Raw genomic sequence first — 22892 nt, 5'->3', positions numbered from 1 at the left:
GTTTTTTTTTCTACTCGTGCTATGTGCCCAGGGAGATACCCCGCTGTTTTGTTATTTTATGCAACAAGATATGATGCGTGTTTGATAGTTTATCAGGTCTACTTATCTAGAAATGTTGGTTCTATAAACGTTCTGAGAACGTTACAATGTAACCAGTGCGATGTTTTGGGAACGTTTTCAGCGGAACGTTTTCTTTTAGTTCCCAGAACGTTCTTCTTAATGTTAGGGTAACATTCTCTGTAATCAGCAGTAGTCTTACTTATTTCAGTTTTTGAAATCTACAGCATATAAGTAAATGTTTTTTCTTTTATTTTTTTTTGCTGTTTTTCTTCAACTACACTGTATTTATGCTACATAAAAAAATATTGTTGAAACGTTGATTTTCTGGTCTATCAGTTAATGTAAGTGCCAGTTGTCTGAAATTTTGTTGGTAGGTAGCACAGGAGTCCAGGGAGCATCTGCTCTCCTTGGGACAGTTGGGACAGTATTATTTATATGAATCAACAATAAGCAGACAAAACAAGACAAAGGCTTTTCTTAACAAAATAAAACCCACTGCAAATTGACTATTTTAAGGTATGTTAAGTCTATTAAGAAATTAAGGGTGCCAAAATTAGTAGGCCATGTAAAAAACAAAACAAAAAAGAAAAACTTTATATAGGCCTACATTTAAATCTCCAAATATATTTTGAAAGTGCAGAGATGAACTTTTTTTCTTAGTTGTTAATGACTGTATTTCCTTAGAAAAATGAAACAAACTCTTATTACCTAGAAACCTATAGACTACATGAAGCCAAATCGAGCTGATAGATGCAACTAAAATGAAGACTCAGAAGACAGCCAAAAAACATATTTCAGTAATTTATGAAAATATAATAATTTTACAAATGTTATTTTCTCAAAGATGTGTTTGCATAAGTGTCAAATATAAGGTATTCAAACTTATACTGCATTTTTTCGTTTTCATTTTTTAAATATTGGCCCCGTTATTTTTTAGCCCAGAGGAAGGTGTCCCAACTGACCAAGGGAGGCAGAATTTTGGAAAAAAACGCACTCCTGGTACATTGAACAAAACGGTGCCTTTAACATTTAGGATGGGCTCCAAATAAACTTGACAAATTGTTTATTGACACCTGTATCTGTTAAGGGATGACATTATTTCAATATTGTTCAATTAGTCTGTAACGGAAGGTTCTTTTGTCGAAAAGAAAGCGTCCCAACTAAACCTGCTTTCCCCCAGTTTCCCATACAAAAAAAGAGTCAGCTTGAATTTGAAAGGGCAAATTTATTGAACATACATCCATCTTGGTTGTTGTAATAAATGGCTTATGATCAAAACATTCAAAGAATATGTGCAAAACCACCTTACACACATGATGAAGAAAGAAAACGTGTCTTTGGCAAGATGCCCCTGATCTTGTTAACAAATAATCTACTGTGCTGTTAGTCAATCGTACCCTTCAAAAGAAGTTGTCTTTCCTTAACAGAAAAAATAATATCCATAATGAGGAAAAAAAAAAAAATCTGTCCATAACAATAAAGCTAATGATTTCATAAAAATTATGAAAGCAACTATTTGGTTCACAAACATGTTATATAATATAATACACATTTTCAAATATAAAGTGGTTCTGACATTTTATACAGTTCCAATAATTCTTCTTACAGGATTCAGCCAATATGAAAAATAGCTTGTCTTGGTACCACATGTACCACAGTCACACAGTATCACTTCCTAGCTCACAAAAAGGATTACATATAAAGCACTTTAGAGTGTATTCAGGCATTGATGGGTAAGATTCAGTCATCTTACTGTTAATACATTAAAATTTAACTTGTGCTAAGTAGTTTTGAGAGACATCTTCTGTTAGTTTGTTTTAGGGTATAAACAGAAATCTGCACAACCAATGGCTGAAACATTTGTGCTTTGCAGACATTGCACCGTGTGCAGTTTTGAGGGTGCTCAAGGAAATCAGAAAAAAAAAGAAATTGAAACACCATTTGCATCATACAGTGGTATGAAGCATTGCCAAGTTCCAGTTAATTTCAGAGCGGGCAAATTAAAATTTCACTTAATTTGTAAAAGATACCCACAGCACTTTCATTATATGACCAGTGGCATTTTTCATGGTACATTCATCATCTATCAACATCTACTGTTGTAGCTCACGTAAAAGTTTGATTTCAAACATTCAAGTCCTCATAGGCATTTCAAACGAATGAGTCTGAATCAGATGATACATTAACAGAACTACGTGGTTTTTGCTTTCTATCCACAGTGCAGCATTATAAATATTGCTTGTTAACTTGTAGTTTATTCATCATAGAAAAACACACATGCTCCTCAGGCATATCCTGTTTGCAAACCCTTGTTAATAGATATTAAAATATTAAAATTAACCAAGGGCAACTATCAAACTGTTATGTTATTACCTCATCTGACCTGTCATTTCCTCAGCTTTGTATTTACTGTTTTGGTTTATCATTTATTTAATCCAAACTCAATTTATTTTAATTCTTTCCCATTCTTCAGTGCCCAGTGAGGTATTTTTCCTCTCAACTGTAACTGTTGATAACTGTTCTAAAATTGCCCTGTTGGGTTTGTCACTCGTGTTACAGATAATGTGAGATATTTGCTCCACAACCACAGAAATTATGGTATAATTTATATTCTTAAAAAGGGGATGAATATCCCTTAAATAATGAAAACACAACAGACGGACACTTAAGGGTTTTTTTTTCCCTAAAAGGAGCATTTCTTCTCTCACGCTGAACAGAATATATGCATTAGAGTGGCAGGGTCATCCATTGGTAAAAAACAGTTTACAAGCCATATTTAGTCCAGTTGACTGAAATCAACCTTTTTGAACCCTTTAGGAAGCTGCTAAAAATGTTTATTTATGAATACCACATCAAAAGCATGGTCAAATGTGCTACTATGAAAATCCAATACAAAGAGTGTAAATGTTTTTATTCTGTATAGCTGGTGAAGGTGGTAATCTACTGAGGCGACTAGCACAAAAGTTTGAGGTCTGACGTTGCCCATCTCAGTTTTAATCTCTAAGAAGCTTTTTTTTGTTTGTTTGTTTTTGTTTTAATACCTGCTTTATAATGGTCTCACTGAAATCATTGTTCATCAAAGTTCTGCTTTTTTGGTTGACACAAACTACAAACATTATTTAAATTAAGCTAAAAAAAAAGATTGTGTACTAAATGAATCTGTTGCACTCCCTACTAACAATTCACAGACGTCCATTTCTTACAGATGTTGCAACAAAATCCTAATCATGTACTGCAATTTAAGACTGAATTAATTAAAGCAATTTCTGTTTTGATTTTATTCTTCAACTAAAGACTTCATGTATAAAGATAAATACACTTTGTGCAAAATAGGAACTGCTCACATGAAGATTTGTAAATGCACTTACACTTCCTTATCACTAGCGGGGCAGATAGAGAGCAACAAAAACGGACACAAGGCAGAGCGGTTTTTAATTGCTGCAAAAAGCACTTAAGAAGTATGAATCTGACTCTAATGGGATGTCCCACACAGTCTTGTACTAATGTCCCTACAGTATCAGTTTGCATAAGCACACACTGTGGCAAATCCACATTGCACTCATCCAAAAAGTTCCTGCTGTTTTTTTTTTTTAATTCTACTTGGTTTCCTGCCTGCAGAGAACAGCTTTGCAGAATTGTTGCAAGCACCCGGTGAGAAGAGCTGCTTTTAGCCTGGGCAGTGAACGTCGTGTCCTGACGTCACAGCCTCAGCGATCACGTCTTTGACTGTGTATCTGTAGCTTTTGTTGCATGAGAGGAAAAACTGAAAGACCCTGTGTGCGTGTGTGTGTGTGTGCGTGAGCAATGTGAGAAGTCTCAGTTGCCACAGGCTGTTAAAGGGCTTGTACTGCCCGAACATACACAGGTTAAGGCCACTGTTCCAGTGTGGAGTCAAGCAAGCTCTCTCAACCTTTGGATCTCAATCATATTCAGTTGAGATGCCACTTCCTTCTCCCACACCTGTTTTATCTAAGATGCACACAATCATAAAAATACTCAATCTGAAAGTATTTAAACACAACAAACTTGCTCTGATACAAAAGCGCTTGCCTCCATGCTCTGTCTCAAGTGCTCTCTCCTTCCCTCTCTGATAGGTGTGTTGATTGTGGTTCACCCCTGCGGCTCAGTGCTGCTGCTGTGGTGCGGTCCCTCCTGCTCATTGATGGTGTGGAGGAGGAGGCACACTGGAGGGTGGAGCGAGGCGCTGCCGATCTGGTGAGCCGGCTGAGGAGCTCCTGGTGGTCCACGTGCGACCCTCCTCTCCAGCCCGCCCAGCGCCTGCTCCTCCTCCGCACTGAAGGAGGCTCGATGGCCGCAGCTGTCACAGAAGTCGCCTGCCTCCTCTTCCCCCTCTTCCTCCTCTTCATCTCCCTCTCGTCCCAGCAGGCGCTCTAGCTCTCTCAACTCCTTGCCTTCCTGGCCTGTCCCTCCAGCTCCGCTAAAACTGTTGCTCCCACGTGTGCCACACACACACACCTCAATCCCAGAGTCCCCTGTAAATCGCCTCCTTCTCCCATTGGGGAGTCGGTCTTTGTCCTCAGCAGAACCCTCCGACAAGTCCTTCAGCAGGGGATCCTTGCAGGAGTCCTCCCCACTTCCACTTCTTTTCTCCTGGCTGGTAAGTCCCTCACTGTTGAGGTGGTCTGACAGCAGTATCACGCCTGACTCTTGTGCTGTCTGCATGGGCTTGTTATCAGGCTTTGGCCTAAAGTCTAAGGTGGGGGGTTGTGGTTCCTCTATGCTGGGTCTGCAGCACAGACTGTCAGAGACCGGGGCCACTGCAGTGGGCTGGATGGCTGGACAGTGTCCCTCCTGCTGCTCAGGATCCAGTGGACTAGAAGCCACTGAGGATGGGCCTGTGTGTAAGGCACTGTAGGGAGGGGGAGGAGTCGGTGGCCGATTGACCACCTCTTCATAATCAGGCAGGAGGTAGTTTGGCAGAAACCCTGCAGAAAAAAAACATACATTTGCCTATGCAATGAAAATGATTACACAACAAGCCAAGGGCCATCTAAAACTGCTTTGAGGGCCACAACTGACCCTGGGGCCGTACTTTGGACATGCCTGCTTTAAACAAACCACCCCTACAAATTTCAGTATGACCTCATTGAACTTCCCAGACCACTTTTCGAACATTCCCAAAGCAATAGGGGGAAAAATGTGACAAAACAAGCTAATTTCTGGGTCAATTCTGTGCCGAAGGCTGTTGCAGCACTGTGCGAGATGGTGTTGCAACACTGGCGAGGTACCAAGAGAGCAATACTGGCCGTTTCCTGAAAACTGGGGCATGCAAACAGGCAAGGTTCTGACGCTGTGTGAAACCAGGGATACATGTCAGTGCAAACATTACATTTGAGCCAGGGTTTTGAGTCAGTACTACTGCCTTGTTTGTCACTAGTTTTAAATCCTTCAATTTGATGGAACAAGAAGACCACTGATTAGAAATTTGAATTATTCAGTAATATTCTTTCCAAGAAACAATGAAGGAAGCTTCTGGACAACGTCTGGAGTACTGCCTGTCAAACTCTGCAGCTGGTGGGCCAAGTGATGGGCTCAAATAATAAAAATGTATACGAGCAGATTTAATGACCAAATAATTTATACACTCTGTGCACCAGCATTAAATAGAGCTTGCTGGGTTTCACAAAGTTATTCTGTGCACCAAAACTTTTTTTTTTTTAACAGAGCAGAAGATTGATTCGTTTTTCACCAGCTTCTTCGCAGGCCAAAGACATGCACAGCCCTGAATAGGATAAGCAGTTACAGATAATTAATGAATTAAATGAGATTGTGTGTAGTGTGGCGAAAACTGACAGTTCTTCCAAGCTAAGATGTTTAGGGGAGAGAGGGGTAGGACCATCCTCAAACAAAAAAAGAAGGAACCATAAATACTTTTCATCAATAAGGATTTAAACCTGATATTCTGAGCAGGCCTTTTTTACCCATTCAAACTGACTTGACAGTGATACGCAAACTAACATGAAAAAAATTTGTCAACTTTTGAGAAAAATGGCACCCTTTAAAGATTCTACTTTATTATCATTATTGTTTTTTATCTGATGGTTACTGGAGATTTATTAAGTGTGTAAAATTAACCTGTTTCTTTAATTACAAAGCTCAGGATAGATAGCATGAATGGATGTTCACCAAGTAGTTGGAGGATAAAAAAATTAGATGTTTTTTTTTGTTTGTTTGTTTAATTTCCACTTAGGGACAGCGCCACCAAGCTGTAAACACAACATTAATATTATCACCTTATTAAGTTGTTCACAAAATAAATCTCTCTACTCATTCCACAGACACAGAGCATCTTAAGCACGTGTGTCTGTCCACCTGGCTCTTTAACCAACCCCTGAGAAAAATATATGTCTTTTTAGCAACTAAATGCTTGACTGTGTTCACCAGCTAGTGACTAACTTTGTCTGTCTGTTGTTTGGTACGGCGCAAAGTGACAGAGGGTTTATAAAAAAAGTTTTTGTTTGTTGCAGCTGGAGACAATGCAGATAGGAGCAGTAAGACTGAATCAAAGTAGTGAAGTATTGGGCCAAAACATTGAGATAAAAGTGGTTTCACACTATATTAAGTTATAAGATCCATTGAGATCATTATGACAGTGTTGATTATTGCAGCTTTAGCTGCTGCTCAGTACTCATATCCATGCAAAGTAATTGTCATCAGTCATCAATAGAGGTCATATCAAGTATAAAATGAATGCAACCCAGAAATGTTACTCATCAGGTTTAATCATCAGGTTGTGTGTGTCGGAGTGGCAGCTCTTACTGAAGTAGAAGGGCACAGAGGGGTAGTTGTGTGCTTCGCGGTAAGCGATGAGGTTGATCTCGTGCTGCCGTTGTTGCTGCTGCAGTCGATGTTTGGTGCGGCGATGGTGACACACGCAGCAGCAGCTCAAAATAAAGATGATTGCCCAAACCAACCAAAACCCTGAAGAGAGAGGAAGATCAACACTGTCATGATATGTTTACCGTGGAACCCCGAAAGAAGTTAATGTGATTGTTGGCTTGATATTTTAAACAATAGTTTTGAACGGTTAAGACTGTGCTCTACAGTATCCATCCTGTTAAACTGTACCAGCTTGTGGTGATGTAACATAAGTTGCCTCCTGCTAACACAAACATAACACTGCAGATCAAACTCTGCCAACATCTGGTTCCAACATAGTGAAACATTTACATGTTTGTATCGTGTATTGCATTATGAATTTGATGGCACAGAAACAATTTGGTCATCCTTGAAAGGTCCAAGTCCGTTCTTATCTCTGCAACAAGGCACTGACAGATTTCTCTCTGGAGCAAACACATGTATGACACTGCAGCAAAACATCCCAGCACAGTGTGATTGTTTAAGAACAATCTGTGCTTTTTCCTGTTGACGTCAAGTCCTAAATTTTTTACAGAGGTTTGTGTGTGGAAATGTACTATTTAAACAGCAGTCTTAACACCAGCAGCAAGCAGAAGCTGGTTTCAAAAACTCCAGTTTGTGATGACTGTGTGTTTGAAGTAAGAGGAACGGCATTACGTCAACACAGAAAAATGCTGGGACTTCACTTTGAGGACTATAGGGAAAACAGCCAGTTTCTCTATAAAATAAAGTACTCAGTACAGTGCATCTCCGCCATTCTGTCATCAAGACATGCTAATTCAGTATTTGAGATTTTCAGCTGAAGTTAATAATGGCCAATTTATCTGTCTGCAGTAGCTCTAATATCCATGTGGCAGGGACAGCATGACTCACTCACACCCTGGACTACAGCATATTCAGAGAATCAGTTACCTCTACCAGCGTACTTTCAGAAAGAAAACTACATTACTTAAACAGGCCTAAATTGTGACATAAGGAGTAAGAATATGGTTTTATTTTATTGGTGCACAAAACAACATAATTACTTAAAAGTGCACGACTAATATCATAGTAACATAATATAATGCAGTTCATACATTAATGTAAATGCCAACAAATGGAACTGAAATCCAGTTACATAAAGGACATTTAGATTAATGCATCTGACCAGATTCTGAAAGCAGAAAAGTACGAAGCTCTTTTACGCCTTCATGCCAGCGAAAGCTGAGGCGGGAGGCATTCTGTCTTCGAGTTGTCTGTCCATCCCAGACTCGTTAACGCAATACTTCCAAGAATGCCTCAAGGGAATTCATTCAAATTTGGCACAAAGGGTTCACTTGGATTCAACAGTGAACTAATTAGATTTTGGTGGTCAAAGGTCACTGTGACCTTGAATCCATCTTATTCTTGTAAACACGAAGGAGAGAATTTCCTATTATCTGACACAAACATCCACATGGACTCAATAATGAAGGGTCAAGGTCACCGTGACCTCACAAACTCTGTTTTAGGCCATATGTGAAGAATTCATTTACTAATTGACCCTTCATTAAGCCCTGTCCCTTTGACATGGTTAGCATGGAGCTCACCATGTGACTGATTGCACTCCCTGAAGAAATAATGTCTAATTTCAGGGGACATTTTGAAGCCATTTCACAGAGACACAGACGAAATGTTTCTGAAGTATATGTTCAGGACATCAACCTCACTCAAGTGCAGAAACAGGTAAAAAAAGATTAAGATAGAAGCTAAAGCCTAACGTACTGATCATACTGTAAAAGTGAACCACCACATCAGTTGGCGATTAAGACTTCCGAAAATGAAAAAGAAGGGAAACTTCACCGATATTCAGCAAGCTGTGTGTAGTCTTGTGTCATTACAGTGTGTGCAGATGAACAGTGTTTAGCTTTCCCCCGTGCTGCCGCCAGCGTGCGGTCCTCCGGCAGCTGACAGTTTGGGAGCTTTGGGGGAGGACCATGCGCTGGCAGTGGCATGGGGGTAAGCTTAACACTGTTCATCTGCACACACTGCGATGACACACAGCTGGTTAAATACTTGTGAAGTTTCTCTGATTCCCCCCACCTGTTCCTGTAGGTGCTTATTCACCGTCATTTAAGAGCCAAAGCAGCATGTGTATGCTTTCAGTAGCCAATTCAGCTAACTAGCTGACCTTAGCTAAGGTAGCTGACTAACACAACACTTTTAAGGGTTTGATTTTAGAACAGGTATGAAATGTTTATCTCTTTCAAACCTCTCCAGCTAACGAGAACCATTATAACAACGTTTGGTTCAAAATCCACCGAACCAGCCTGAAAATAAAGAAAATCTGAAACAACTGCATGAGAGTCTATGGACCACAGTGATGTAGTTGTCGGACCCTTGATGGAGTTGACCGATGCCACACTATGATTGGCCAGTCTGTGTCGAGGGGTGGGACTTAGTGAAAGGTCAATTATGACAAAGTTTCACAAAAATGCCAAAGAGGATAAAATGATAAGTGATGACATTTTATATCAAAAGGTCAAAGGTCAACTTCAATGTGACATTTTAATGTTCTGCAGAAACACTTTTCCATCCATTATTCAGTTTTGTAAACCGGGAACAGGAGGGGAGACCCCAGGTCACATACTGAATTGGTGGCACTTATCTTGGTTGTCCACCTTGAAACTGTGCTGACTATATAGATCCGCTGTGCAGCAGCGTTGAAGATGTGTGTGAACCATCCATGTTTTCACCGACATGGACACAAACCGTGACTGCAACTTGACTGGTTTGCTGAGGCATGCATCTATCATCTACATCTGATGTGACTGGCTGGCTGGCTGAAAAAAATAGTTTAACTTTTCCCTGAAACAGGCAATGATCAAATGCACAAGTCTGAAAGTGTATCTATTTTCAAACACAATTGGTGACACATAAATAAAGGTTACAGTGAGTTTGAATTAATATAAGCAACTACTCACAAAGACTCACAGTGACTTGGTCATTTCATCGGTTTGAGCGACAGGAATTTATGAAACATCCTGCATTAGTTCCTTCATGAAATCATCACAAGTTATGCATTTCTTACGCCTGTTTTGTACACTCATCATAAAATGTTACAAAAGAGGCTGAGTAAGGTTATTTGCATGTAGAAAAGAAAAAAAAAACTCTGCTGGAGATTTATTTATCGACCAAATCTTTTAAAAGTAATGTCAGATAATAAAAATACAATATGTCATTAAAATGGCATAGCATTGGCAGTGCAATCAAAAAATTCTAGATCAAAGCTGTGATTGTATAAATTCTGGGGTAATAAATGTAAACTGTATTTGTTGACATCATGTGAGCTGGAGGTCACTAAAATAAGCTAAGAGTTCTGCTCTATGTCAAAACCTGGTGATGCTCAAACATCGTGGTCTGAGCCTGGAAAGGAGGATCACAAAAAGAGAACCCATCAGCACATGTAGCATGACTACTGCACTAATGTCACACCCTGTTGCAGAGAGGATTATGTAAACATACCCTCTTTGAGTTTGAAACCCTTGTATTTAATCTACAAGTATGTGCCCCTCTCCTCTCCAACTGTACGGTGTCACGTCAGCAACAAGGTCTGACGTGGACTACATCTTATTTCAGGGCTGCCTCGTGAAACAAATAAGGCCATGTTGCCACAGACTTTTAAAGAACACTTTTCAGACACAACCTGTGTAAATTACGACATTTGACATTTCACGTTCTTAAAGGGAAATAAGAACAGCTAATACATAGCGTTCCTGACATTATAGTTCATTTAACTCATTTTAACAATTTCAAAAACCAGAAGGAGTTTCAGCTTATACGTAACATTGAACAAATAAAGAACTGTAGTTAATTTTACGAAAATGTATTTTGTTAAGGTGAAAAAAACCTAAAGTTGTGTTTCACAGAGGAAGTGAAACCCTTACAAACCCAGCCAAATTACATTTCTTTTAGTTTTTAAAACTCCAGGAGACCTACCACCACTCCTCAACCACTTTATGGTAGTCTGAATGGCTAAAATTTTAAATATGTCTTATCTTAAGGTCTTTGCACACTGACTCTGAAACTTTTATCCATTATTAAGGTTTTTGGAACAGGTTAAATTTTCAGCATTTTTCAAATCCGTCAAAAGTTTTCAGAGAGTTGTTTGACCAAGAAAGAGTGAAGAAAATGTGGCGGCTGGACACGTCCGCGACAAGACAGAGTGCAATTTCATTACTCAGACAGCTCACTTTAACAGGTCAGATGGTGATATTAAGGTAGATGATGATGACGAGGAGGTTGATGAGGACCATACACAGAGCCAGAAAGCAAAAGTGTGGAGACAGAGAAGAGGACAGTTTCATGCAGCTGCGGTGCCTAAATGCAAGATGCATGGAGACAGTGGTGAATGCCAGAGAGGTACCTCCAGTGGAGAGAAGCAAGGGAGCAAATGTGTCTCGTATTGCAAATTTTTGCAATAAACAAGAAGCTTAATATGCTAGAGTACATTATCCGAAGCAACTCGATCAGGTCTCCCTCCCATCCCTCAACAGTAGATGGCAGAAGTATGATGACACTTTCCAATTTAGGGTGTGACAAGTTGCGTTCCTTTATAATTTTTTTTCAAAAAGCAATGGAGGAATACTGTAGCTTACCGCTAGGAGATGCTGGTTCAGTAAAAGCAATGACAGAAGGTCATATCCATAATTCCCACTAGGAATTTTGGGGGCTAGGAATATTGTGGACACAGAGAGGGAGAGTGAGAAAGGGTATAGAAAGCAGAAAAATCAAGAACAAACAGGATACTTACACCAAAGCTCGTAGTAGTAACTGCAGCACTGAGACTCCCCGCAGCAGTGTCCCGACTCACAGATGTAGCTCTGGTTGTTGACACCTTCACAGTGCAGGAGGCTCTGCAAAAGAGAGGCTGTGTCACTTTAATAGGAAAGCATTATCAAAATCTCAACTAAAAAAAAGTAAAAGGGAACAAAAAAAAGAAAAGGCAACACCACGTTGTGGCATCCTGTTACATGCTGAACCACTAAAGAAATAAAAAACAGAGCCCCCCCCCAGCAGGTTTCATGTTTTATTTTTTGACTCACACAGCATGAATTACGTTTCTTCTGTTTTACACTGATCAACAGGAAGACTGTTTATGGCCAATGCAAAGAGAACTCAACTGATCTACAATGGTTTGGGAAATATTTGGCCCTATCATGATGACATAACCTCAGTCGTAACTGGTTCAGTCAACTGCGTTTGGAAGCTACATAACAAGTTCAGTTGAGTGACAAGCATGAAATAAAGTGAGAGTGACTGTGATTTTATATTTACCACATTATGCACATTATGTTCAGCCCCATCAAGTGTTCACAGCTGGGTAATGATTAAAAATAAAATGGTGCACTCAGGCCAAATGATCTTTGTGTTTTTGGAGGGCTGCTTATCCTGTTCATAAGCTGTTGTCACTTAATGTATTCAATTTATTTTCATTGTTGTTCATGTGTTTCCTTTCTAATGTCATGGTCAGTTTCTTAAAGCCTTGGTACTCCTTAGCCTACACAACCAAAGTGGTTTGAACTAACTGTCATCGTTAGAGCACCACGCTCTCTTAAGCAGGACAAAAACTGGAGCTGGGTAAAAAAAAAACAAAAAACACTTTTTATTTTCAAATCAAGATTTTCGCTTCCAAAAATTGCAAAAACAAGAAAATCTAGAAAAAATCGTTTACTTTGCCACATTCTGTTTCGCAATGATGCTCTCATTTTGACTTGCGTTATAACTCCAGCACACCCCTTTCCTTTACAGGGGTGCACTCTATAGATCTAGCAACTTTTTTGACCCTCTAGCAGCCTTATTTCTTAAAAGCAACCAGTGACAAATTTAACAACTTATGCAGACCATCAGGGGAAAAGTACGGAATATATTCACATATATTATATTCTAATTTATTTCCATGGGTGCTGCTCAAAGTAACTGCTGTTCACAACTTTTCCTTCTCCTCTTTTGCCATGTTCGATTTATATTTCTATTCATCTATTTTTATTATTTAAATACGTTCAATTAATACATAGTGTTTTCAAATTCAATAAGTAATGGGTTAAATAATCATTAACTCAACATTAGACAGTATAATCATGATTATGATTTTTGGCCATAACTGAGCCGCTCAACTTACAAGTTGAGTCATTTCTAGAGTTTCCCTTCTTTTGCTTGCATTTTGTCACATAGTACAAAGAGCACAGGTGACACAACAAGGACCTTTCGATACAAGTGTTCCAGTGAGCCATGACAGTGTGGCGGTGGGTCAGCCTGCATGACTCTAGGACCCAGAAACCAAAGCAGCTCTAATTTTATTATTCACACTTCTGCTTTTCCTTCAGTGACATTAGGTCAACATGTCAACTTTCTCTGTGAGAAAGGAATATTTTTGATTTAGTTTGTTCTGAAGCTGGTTTATCGTGTACTATTTTCTTCCGTTTACTGAAATGCGCGCTGTGTCCCAGTTCCACACATAAATACATATTTCTTAACAGGTTTTGTGGTGTGAAGTATGTAAACACAGGAAAAAAAATGATAAAACTGGGTATTTTTGAAGACAGTTAGTATGCATATTGTGGATGTACACTTCTGTCCCACAGCGCAATTCACTAAAGCAAAGAGAAGCAATGTGCAAGGCTGAAAGAGAGAAAATCTTTCTCTTAATGAGGATTAAATGCTAACTTTAGTTTTTTTCCAACCTGGACCTTATTTTCCCATGGTTTTGTGTCAAGTGACTAATGGGTACATTGAGGAAAAAAGTAATGCCTGCACCCTTACTCCTCACCACACAAGTTTCATGAACATCTTCTTGGATCTTCATTAGGCCAAATTGTTTAAAAAGTTGAAACCACACTTATATTTCTACATACTGCACACCAATAGGCTGACAAACTCTATGGCGGCAGTTGTATTTAACCATCTCAATCACTCAGGGTGGTAAAACAATTCAAAATCAACAAAAAACACGTAGAAAAGAAATAGAAATAAACATAAAAGATATGGGAAAAAAGGGAAAAACAGTGATACAGTGGCCATACTACAAAATATCAGACATATATCTTAATTAATAAAACATTACATCAAAAATAAGTGACTAATGGGAACAACAATGTTTGAAATTGGCCCAGTATTGAGTGAGAGCGCTGCAGCAGCGAAACCGGCCGCAATGTGATCCCTGCAGGCAACTGAGGAACTTCAATGTGCATTCATTAAAATAGCTTGTTTTTGCTACTGACAGGCTCAGATTGTTATTATAGATGTCTGAGAAACATTTGGAATGGATTCTTTTTGTTAAAGAATAAGGGCATTTTTGTTTAACCAGAAACAGATCCCAATATTGCCATTGCCAAACACACAAGACTTCACTTAAATAATCAAATTTAATGTGTACAGAGCCAGCATATTTTCACCTTTAACTGGGTGAAGTGTTTATTTAAACCAAACCAGAGTTGGTGATTGTTGGAATTGTGCAAAGACAAAGCTTTGGTGAGTTTTATTATGTTTCTGCTGACTTGGAATTAAGTGTTTATAATATTGCTAAAATTACTGATTATGTAATTGGAGCTTAGATGATCTTACTCGTTGAAAAAAGGTCTATCTCTAGATATCCTTTCAGTAATGCTGTCAGACACATAACAATCTGAGCCTGTCAGTGGCAAAATAGAGCACTTTAGTGGACAGCAGCGCTCAATTTCACGCAGGGTCTACACTGCAGCCAGTTTATAAAAAAATGTTCCATGTTTCCATAAGTCACTGAGCACAGAAACATGAGAAATGAAAAAACATGAAAAATACCAAAGTTACCCTTTAATTTTCAGGGGAATTTTAAAATCATATTTGATGTCCGATAACAAATGTATTGTATCATTTGCTGTTAGTTTAAAAGTACAAAGTATGCTTATTTCTCATAAACTAACTACAAAAAATAGACAGCATTCTATAAAGACTATTACATAATGCATACATAATGCATCCTTTGTACACTGAGTAGTATAGGGTATGAGCACAGTGTTTTTAACATGTCTAGCCCTCATCTTTGAATAATCATGATAACACTGCAGATATCTTGTAACTAACATTTATACTTAGCTCTGGAGTAAACAAGTCCCAACCACTTGTGCTTGTAAGCTGCTTAAATTTCATCAAAGGCCCATATCAAGTGTAAATTTCTGAATCGCAGCCAGTGCAAAACCAGTATGTAGCCCCAGACCTAATAAACAACTTCAACTTAAAAGTTTAGCCAAGTGGCCAAATCAGAGTGTTAAACTATCAGAAGGTGTTTGGCTCAACAGTCCATTTTTATCCAAAATCAATCTGTTTCCAATTCAACAGTACATTACACACTTTAGCTGTCAATAAAGCAAGCTAGGAGCTCTGCCTGATCAAAAGTTAATCTGAGTAAGCATTTCCATCATACCCCGTGAAAAGTTGTGAAAGGACACAGATGGATCAGCACAGTGCCGAAAGACAAGAGATCACTGTAATCAAAACCCTCTCATAAGAAACGTCTATGGATTTTTCCATATCTGCGATCCCTCAGATCTTTTCTTCGAGACTAGCTTAATGATTAGCTAGGCAAATTTCTATATCAGGATAGTTTTGCTCTCTATAGATTACCAGCGCAGGTCCCAGATTGTGAGGCATGATGATCCAGGGTCCAAAAATCCCAGACAAGTCCCTCCAACCTCATGGGTCATTATCCCACAAAAGAAGTCAAACAGCTCTCAAACATACTCTCACTCTCTCCCTGCCTCTTTCTCTCTCTCTCTTTCTCTGTCCACCCAACACACACACACACACACACACTCACTCACACACACTCACACTCACCCCACTCCAATCCAGGCCCAAACAGTGGACAAGAATTGCTCTACGGAAATTTCCAAGCAGCAGCGGAGGGCGAGCTCCTAGCTGGGGCCGCTGCGTGATAATACGTCGTACAGAGTGGTGAGACGTGTGTGTTGAGTGTGAGGCAGGGAGAGAACAGCAAGAAAAGCCCTGAGAAATCCAGACACAGAGCAGTAACACAGGAATGATTCATCACACACCAGATCAACACAAACCAAACTGCTGACTTTAAATGTGGCCACAACCTCAAACCCAACAGATTAGTCATTTCTCAACAGCTGTTTCAACCTTATCAACATGACATTAAAGAAAACAGCCCAAACACAGAGGGATTGCGTTGTCTGTGTAATAAAAACATGATGTTCTGTCTCCACTTTGTCTCTGATAACTTCAGCTGTTTTCACTGAGTCACTAACTACTCTTCACCATATGCTCTCTACTTGGCAGGCGGAGCGCTTTTTGCAATTCAGTACAGATACGTATCTAGTTTGTTTGGCTCTTCAGTTACACAAAGAGTACTGAAGGGACTTTGTGAAGAAAAAGTGCTCGATCTAATTTTTAACATGCATGAGACTCCTCAAAATAAAACTAACTTGTGCAGCAAGAAAAAATTAGGTGATAGGGTGTCAATCAAACAGCTGAACCTGAAAAAAAGGTGATCATCTGAGATCATCCCTGGCTGACTTTTATCCTGTAAGACAAACCGAGCAAAGAATCCAGACAGACTAGATTCCTGTCAACCATCCAAACAGGCAAACATGAAACAATCCACCTCTCTCATGCTATACTGCCAGATTAAAGGTGGATTTGGTTACCGTCCCAGAAATTATTGCAGCGTTAGAAAATAATCAACCTATATAATGAGAAGCTGTTGAAATGAGCCGACAACGAGAACGGTTAAAAAATGCCCCTTTGACTATTGAATACTGCTCCTGGAGATAAGTGGCTGCAGTTCTTGGTTAATTCTGACTGCACAGTCAGCGTTGATCCACTTAGCACAGGCCTGTAGGACTTGGCAACTTAGCTGATGCACGTAATGACCTCATTGACCCCTTATTTAATATTCTGTCCTGCAGCAAAGAAAGGTGCTGTTTCATAGTCATCAAGGTTATCCAGAACAAAACACCCCTGCCATGTTTTGAGTGTCTTCCAAATTTCAACAGCTGAGGAGGTCGGTCGAGAAAACACAAATTACCATTTTTTACCTAAAAGTTAGAACACAGAGTACGTTTGCCAGCAGTTTTAGATACAAGATTTAGACAAACTTTAACTGTTACTATTAAATGACTAAGCCTTTTCACATAACCGTTGGCACAAAATTAAGAGGTAAAGCTGTCATGACCTCTGTCCTGAAGCTCGGCACTAAAGGTGGAGTGGCAGGTAGAGTCAAGTTGAACATTCATGATGGACATCCTCGCTATACCTTGCAGAATTACTATCGAATTTGACACAGATTGTTTTTTTTGTCATTAATGTATTATAAACACTTTGATGCATTAGCAATGCTGATCATTTGAGAATGTTTTAATGATTCAGGCAGACCTTTTTAAGACTGAGGATTTTGTCCTAAGCAGTACTGCATAAAAACCAGTACTACAAAACTTACAAACCAGAAGCACAGCAGGGTGGAGGGATTGGGGGGCTTCTGGGGCCCAAAATGTTTTCTCAAAAGCCTAGAAACTTTTAGGTTTTTTCAAATACATTGGTGTCAACCTTGTGCTATTCAGAGAAAAATACATGCCTTTGTTGCGCATCCTGCTATGCCATTCTTTATCTCTCTGAATGTTCTTCTCTTAGCCTAATATTAAGTTCAGAGTATTAAAGACCACATTTAGTAGGCATTGTTGAGGATTCCTGATTTGCAATTGGAGCAGTTCAGATTATTATGAAATGGATTCAGTGTAATAGATTTTTCAGCAAAACATTCACTCAGTGAACTCTACTCCAGCATAGTTTTACAAACATTGTTTTTCAGATGCTGTTTACACCACATTCCTATCCTTCCTTTGTTATGGAGCTTACAATTCATAACATCAGGCAATTTTTGCCTTCTTTTAGGTGGCAGAAGTGAAATGTAGTCACCCTCAACATTTGTCGAATTGCGGCTGCAAAACAATGAAGATAGTTGGAGAACAGTTAGATAAAAAAAAATAGGACAAAAGCTCTAGAGGATTATCTTTTTTTCTTTGGCAACTATCATGTTCTCCCCAAATCATATAAAGATTTCTAGGCATTTGATTATCTTAAATGGCTTGATTATCTTAAGCCATTTTAGGCATTTGATTATCTTAAATGGCTTGATTATCTTAAGCCATTTTAGGCATTTGATTATCTTAAATTGGGCTGAGCCCTGAAAGTTTACGATCACAAACATGAAATCTTAAAATGTCTTTAAAAATTATGGTCGTCATTTTCAGGAGTTAAAAAAACCCAGAGTATTTGTGTGTTTAAGGTGTGTGTGTGTGTGTGTGTGTGTGTGTGTGGCAGAGGATAACATGGTGCTTATAGGCTAGCTTTATTTTAATCAACAATGTCATGTGACTTTAATAGTCACCATAGCTTTACAAGCTCTTAATCAAAGTATTAGTAAAAAAAAACAAAAAAAAAAAAAAAAACAAAACGTCAGACAACTTTTGTTTAATATCGGTACTATGAACAGCTGTATAAAGGAACAAAGAAGTTGTAAGGGTTTTTATACAACAGCATCTAAATACATCTTGATGACAAAGTTACATCAACAGGAAATGCATTTGTTTGGCGGACAAGTACTGAAGTATACAAGACTTGTTAGTTTATATGGGCCTACATGTATGTATGTATAAATCTCTCTCTCTCTCTCTCTATATATATATATATATATATATATTTTTTTTTTTTTAAATATATATATATTTAAAATAAATATATCATATATACAAACAAAAAATGATACAGAGCCATGGAGCTTTAAGAGTGAACAGTGTATATTGTTGACTGTAAGAACAGAGCAAATGCGAGGCATTAACCATAACGTCTGACAGTAACAAGAAGTGATCAGTAAGTGGTTATGATAATACTGTGAAAGATATAATATACCTAACTCTATGGTGTATGCTGTTAAGGAAGAACGCAAATAGCAGATATAACTCAGGGTCATGCAATGAAACTATTTTCTCCCTGAAGCCAAGGGCCATCAGCTTAACATGCACCAACAAATAACATACTTCTGTTCCAAGGGATAGTTTCACCACCTATGCTTTTCTTTAAATAATGATAATACCTGTCTGCAAATACATGTTTCATGACTCTAGTTGGTTTATGCACACATGCGTGTAACAAACAGATACAGACTTTGCACGTGATATGGCACGTGGTAATAATAGTAACTGCTTGGGAAGAAAAGGTGCAGACACCAATCCCTTTAAATTAGTTTGTGACCCTTGTGCCTTGATGTCTTCTCTTGGACTGCAGAGGAACTTAAACCATCAGTACTAAGTGAATCCTAAGAGATATTTGAGCTACTGATAAAACTTGGAGGAGGAAATCTTGTGTGAGAAGACTGATTAAGCCCTGATCTGGGTGATACCTGATAAGTTTTCTTCCTACTTTCTCATGACTAGTAGCTCATATTTACAGTAATGCCAACACAACGCTGCAAACTCTTTTGCCGTGGCATTACAGCCATAGCTTTTCATGTGTATTTACTTTGACCAGAAGAAAACAGCAGTGATGGGGATACCAATGATGACCTAAATCTAGATTGTTGTGAAAATCTATTCAGTCTAGCTCATGACGAAGCAGCTCAGATGCATCCTTGAGTCTGTATTCAGCAAAAATGCAGATGCAAGAATGCAGAATGTTGTTACTGCATCTCGTTACTCAAGCTACTGGCAGGCATTATCACTTGATACAACACAATGCTAAATCTGCTGCGTTTCCTCAAACAGATATATAAAAAAAAAAACTTACTTAGTATTATGCAAGTTTGTGGTTTCACACTTATCATGCCCTGGTAAAACATGTACCTCACATTCAGCGCTTCTCAGTGCACTTTGCATGCCCTTAAATGTTCCATACTATGATTGCTTTCAGGTTCATACTTGTATTTGGGGTTTCTACAAGAACATGTTTACATGCTTTAATGTTCCATAAACATTTCATACCTGTGTTCACCCTCTGTCTGAAACGCTCCACTTTAGCACCTCTCTCTTGGAGCTCTCCTCTCAAAAAAGCCTAGCCTTCTCTGATTGCTCGCTGTTTTCCACATCTGCGCTCTCTGCATCTCTGCACCATCATTGCAGTTTATATAGCTAATCTGTGACACTACAACTTAACAGAAGTCCAGACATCTTGTTGGAGATATGCATTTTACAATATGGGAACTTTTGAAGTTCTCACTGAAAAGTCATATGACCAGGAATAATTGCTAAGTAACCATACCCTACACAATGTCAATTGCTGATGCGGAGCAGTACTGGATGCTAACTAATCACATTAACCTGCCCACTCAAACTATGCATGCTTAAGTTGAGTCAAAAGAATCACAACAATATGTAATATTGAAACCACAGCATGTCTCCAAAAGATTTAGCATCAAAACGGTAACACTACTGAGACTGAGAATTTAAAAAACATCCCTCTAGGCAGGTGCAAATACTTTTGACAATGGATAATTATTTAAAGCTCACTTCTAATTTCTGCATCCTCAGAGGCTACATTGTGAATTCACTCATCCAGAGACAGTGAAGTGAGCAGTGACTTGTGAACCTTTGTAATGTAAAATTGCAGTACAATCTATTCAGAAATACAAACTGTACTCTGATCTCATAGGAAATCATTATGAATGCCATGACAGTATCATATAACACCCTATAATTATTATTATGACTTATTATAAAGATGGAGGGAGAAAGCCTGGAGACTGTACTAAAATTTCTGCAGACATAAACGGATATATATCAACACATAGCAATACAGTGATTATTATCTTTTAGCATATATCAATGTACCTGTTAGTCACTCCTTTTAGTAACTTCATTCCATGTTTCTTCTTTTTTTTTGTTTTATATTACTTTTTTGTGAATTGCATATTTTGATTAGGGGTCGACCGACATTGGTTTTTCAAGGCCGATAACAATTCCGATTATTAGTAGATATTGAGACCGATAACCGCTATTTGGAACTGATAGGCATTTACAATAAAAATTGAAGTCTTTTTGGCAATATCTAAATTTTGTAAGGTAACAAACTCCAACACAAAAGTTTGTTTAAATGCCTTTGGAAACTATTAAATCCAAACTGAGACATTCAGAATCATATACAGCAAGTTCCCAGCAATGTTTTTTGATACAGTCAAGCAAAACTTTAAATTAAAAAATGAATAAATACAAATAGAGGTTTTGCAAAGTAAAGGTTCCTATCATGACAAGTTTCTTTGCATCTAGTAATAAATCATTTTTTTAATAATCAGTAAAATGCCAAATATCAGCCCTGATAATCGGCAAGGATGATAATCTGTCAACCACTAATATTGATTTTGTATTTTTTGTTCTTTGTCTGTCTGTAACTTATGGTGCTGTCTGTCTTGGCAAGGGCACTCCTAAAGCTCAAGAGGTTTTTTTTGGTTTTTTTTTAATAAATGAAATAATTTAAAACATATTAGTTTCTATAAAGAATAACACTGACTGGTGACCTGACTACTGGGTCAACTGGTAGGACAGGATTATTACAATGTCACTGACAAAAACAACTGACATTATCTTCACACAGAGAAGCTTTTGGGTTAACTGACTAAAAGAACAACTTTTTTGTTTTACTGGCAAAGATTATGCACTAATAACGTGCTAGTTGTGATGTCTACTAGTGTGGCTGCATTCATACCTGAAGAACTGCTTTCATTGTTTATGCAACTCACTTCTGCCTAAAAGTCAACCCTTTACCATAAACACAACAGCGCGAGGCCCTGACTCACGAGCGTCCCAGCAATGCTAGGAGCGTTAGCAGCTAACAACCGTGCACAGTAAACAGGCTAACATCTCTCTTGACAGTACAGTACAAGTTAAAGCAAGTTAATATATAAAGACAGCATACTTACTACTTTCTAACAATAAAATGGGTTGTTGTTCTATGACACAATAAATGTCTAGTTCAACAGTTTACTACGTTAGCCTGGTAACTAGCTAGCTAACAGTCCCGTGAGAGAGAGCCTTGTTTTCGGCTGCTCAGCCTTACCCTGTCTGCTGCGGACTCGGGAGGGGTGACAGAGCCAACCGCGTGCAAAAACAATCCCATTTTAACAGCCGAACACGCGCCTCTCATTCCATTCAAAATAAAAAGTGGCTACAGCCTCGGCAAAAACACAAACATGCAGCGGCTGTCGTTCACAAACTGTGTCCGAGTATCCTCAACTACTTGGCGGCCCCTGTGGCGCTGCGAGGCCGCTGCATGCGCCGCCTCCTCTGGACATTTCAACAAGGCACGGAGCTGCTGCTGCTGCTGCTGCTGCTGCCGGCGGTGCCACTGGCTGATACAGCTGTTACACAAGCCGTTCCTCCAGCACTCTGCCTCGGTCTGCTGGGTGTGGCGTGCTCACCCCGACTCGATCCATGTGCGCAACGTGATGGGCGTACAGTTGCGTGGATTGCCACTGGTTTTACGGACTGACACGCGATTGGACAGCCCGGGCCAGCTGGGGAGAGACTGACCAATCAGTGATCGGTGCGTCTCTGGTGCATGGCCTTGTTATCTTCCTGGGTTCCGCTTCTCGTGTTTATGGGAACACATGTTCACAAGGGAAGGCATTCCTTTCCTCATGACCTTTTAACTTTGTTATCCACGTTTATGAGACTGTAGTCAATGTGAGACGTGATAAATGACTGGAGAGAGGTTTTTATTGTTATTAGAGACTATGTGTTTGGACCAGAGGCCGCTCAAATGATGTTGTATGTCATCAGCCAGTTTGTACTGCAACTCAAATGAGGCTAAATAATTAGGTCTCAAATGTTTACAGAAAACATACCCTGTTAATTGTTTTATTGCTAAATTTACAGATATTGCCACTTAATACTCCCTTTGTAAACAATATATTGGAAAATAATTAATATTTGTTAACAAAACAAACTGTC

At 38.9% G+C, this 22892-nt stretch overlaps 1 protein-coding gene across 2 annotated transcripts; it reads right to left on the bottom strand.

The window, feature by feature from the left end:
- Nucleotides 1-1265: 1265 nt before the first annotated feature.
- On the bottom strand, nt 1266-22378 carry wbp1lb (WW domain binding protein 1-like b). 2 transcript variants are annotated; one of them, XM_042485402.2, is made up of 4 exons: nt 22000-22378; nt 11711-11813; nt 6841-7002; nt 1266-5006 (listed from the first exon to the last, which is right to left on the bottom strand). In XM_042485402.2, exons 1-4 carry the CDS (start codon nt 22084-22086, stop codon nt 4171-4173), a joined length of 1188 nt encoding a protein of 395 aa, XP_042341336.2. In that variant the 5' UTR covers nt 22087-22378; the 3' UTR covers nt 1266-4170. The 2 variants fall into 2 exon arrangements, with proteins under 2 accessions (XP_042341336.2, XP_042341337.2); XM_042485403.2 differs by lacking the exon at nt 22000-22378 and adding an exon at nt 15559-15728.
- Nucleotides 22379-22892: the final 514 nt, after the last annotated feature.

This window comes from Plectropomus leopardus, chromosome 3, assembly GCF_026936395.1.
Source record: "Plectropomus leopardus strain MGB_pleo_1.0 chromosome 3, ASM2693639v1, whole genome shotgun sequence".
Lineage (NCBI taxonomy): Eukaryota > Metazoa > Chordata > Actinopteri > Perciformes > Serranidae > Plectropomus > Plectropomus leopardus.
Note: the sequence above shows the minus strand (reverse complement) of the source record. Positions and strands in the feature narration are given on the sequence as shown.

What these genes read in the sequence shown, in the direction of transcription:
- wbp1lb (XM_042485402.2), bottom strand. Translation starts at nt 22,086, where the DNA reads ATGAGAGGCGCGTGTTCGGCTGTTAAAATGGGATTGTTTTTGCACGCG. An exon ending in TTACTACTACGAGCTTTGGT is followed by an intron (nt 7,003 to 11,710) that starts GTAAGTATCCTG and finishes CTCTCTCTTCAG; the next exon opens with GGTTTTGGTTGGTTTGGGCA. An exon ending in CTCTGTGCCCTTCTACTTCA is followed by an intron (nt 5,007 to 6,840) that starts GTAAGAGCTGCC and finishes TTTTTTCTGCAG; the next exon opens with GGTTTCTGCCAAACTACCTC.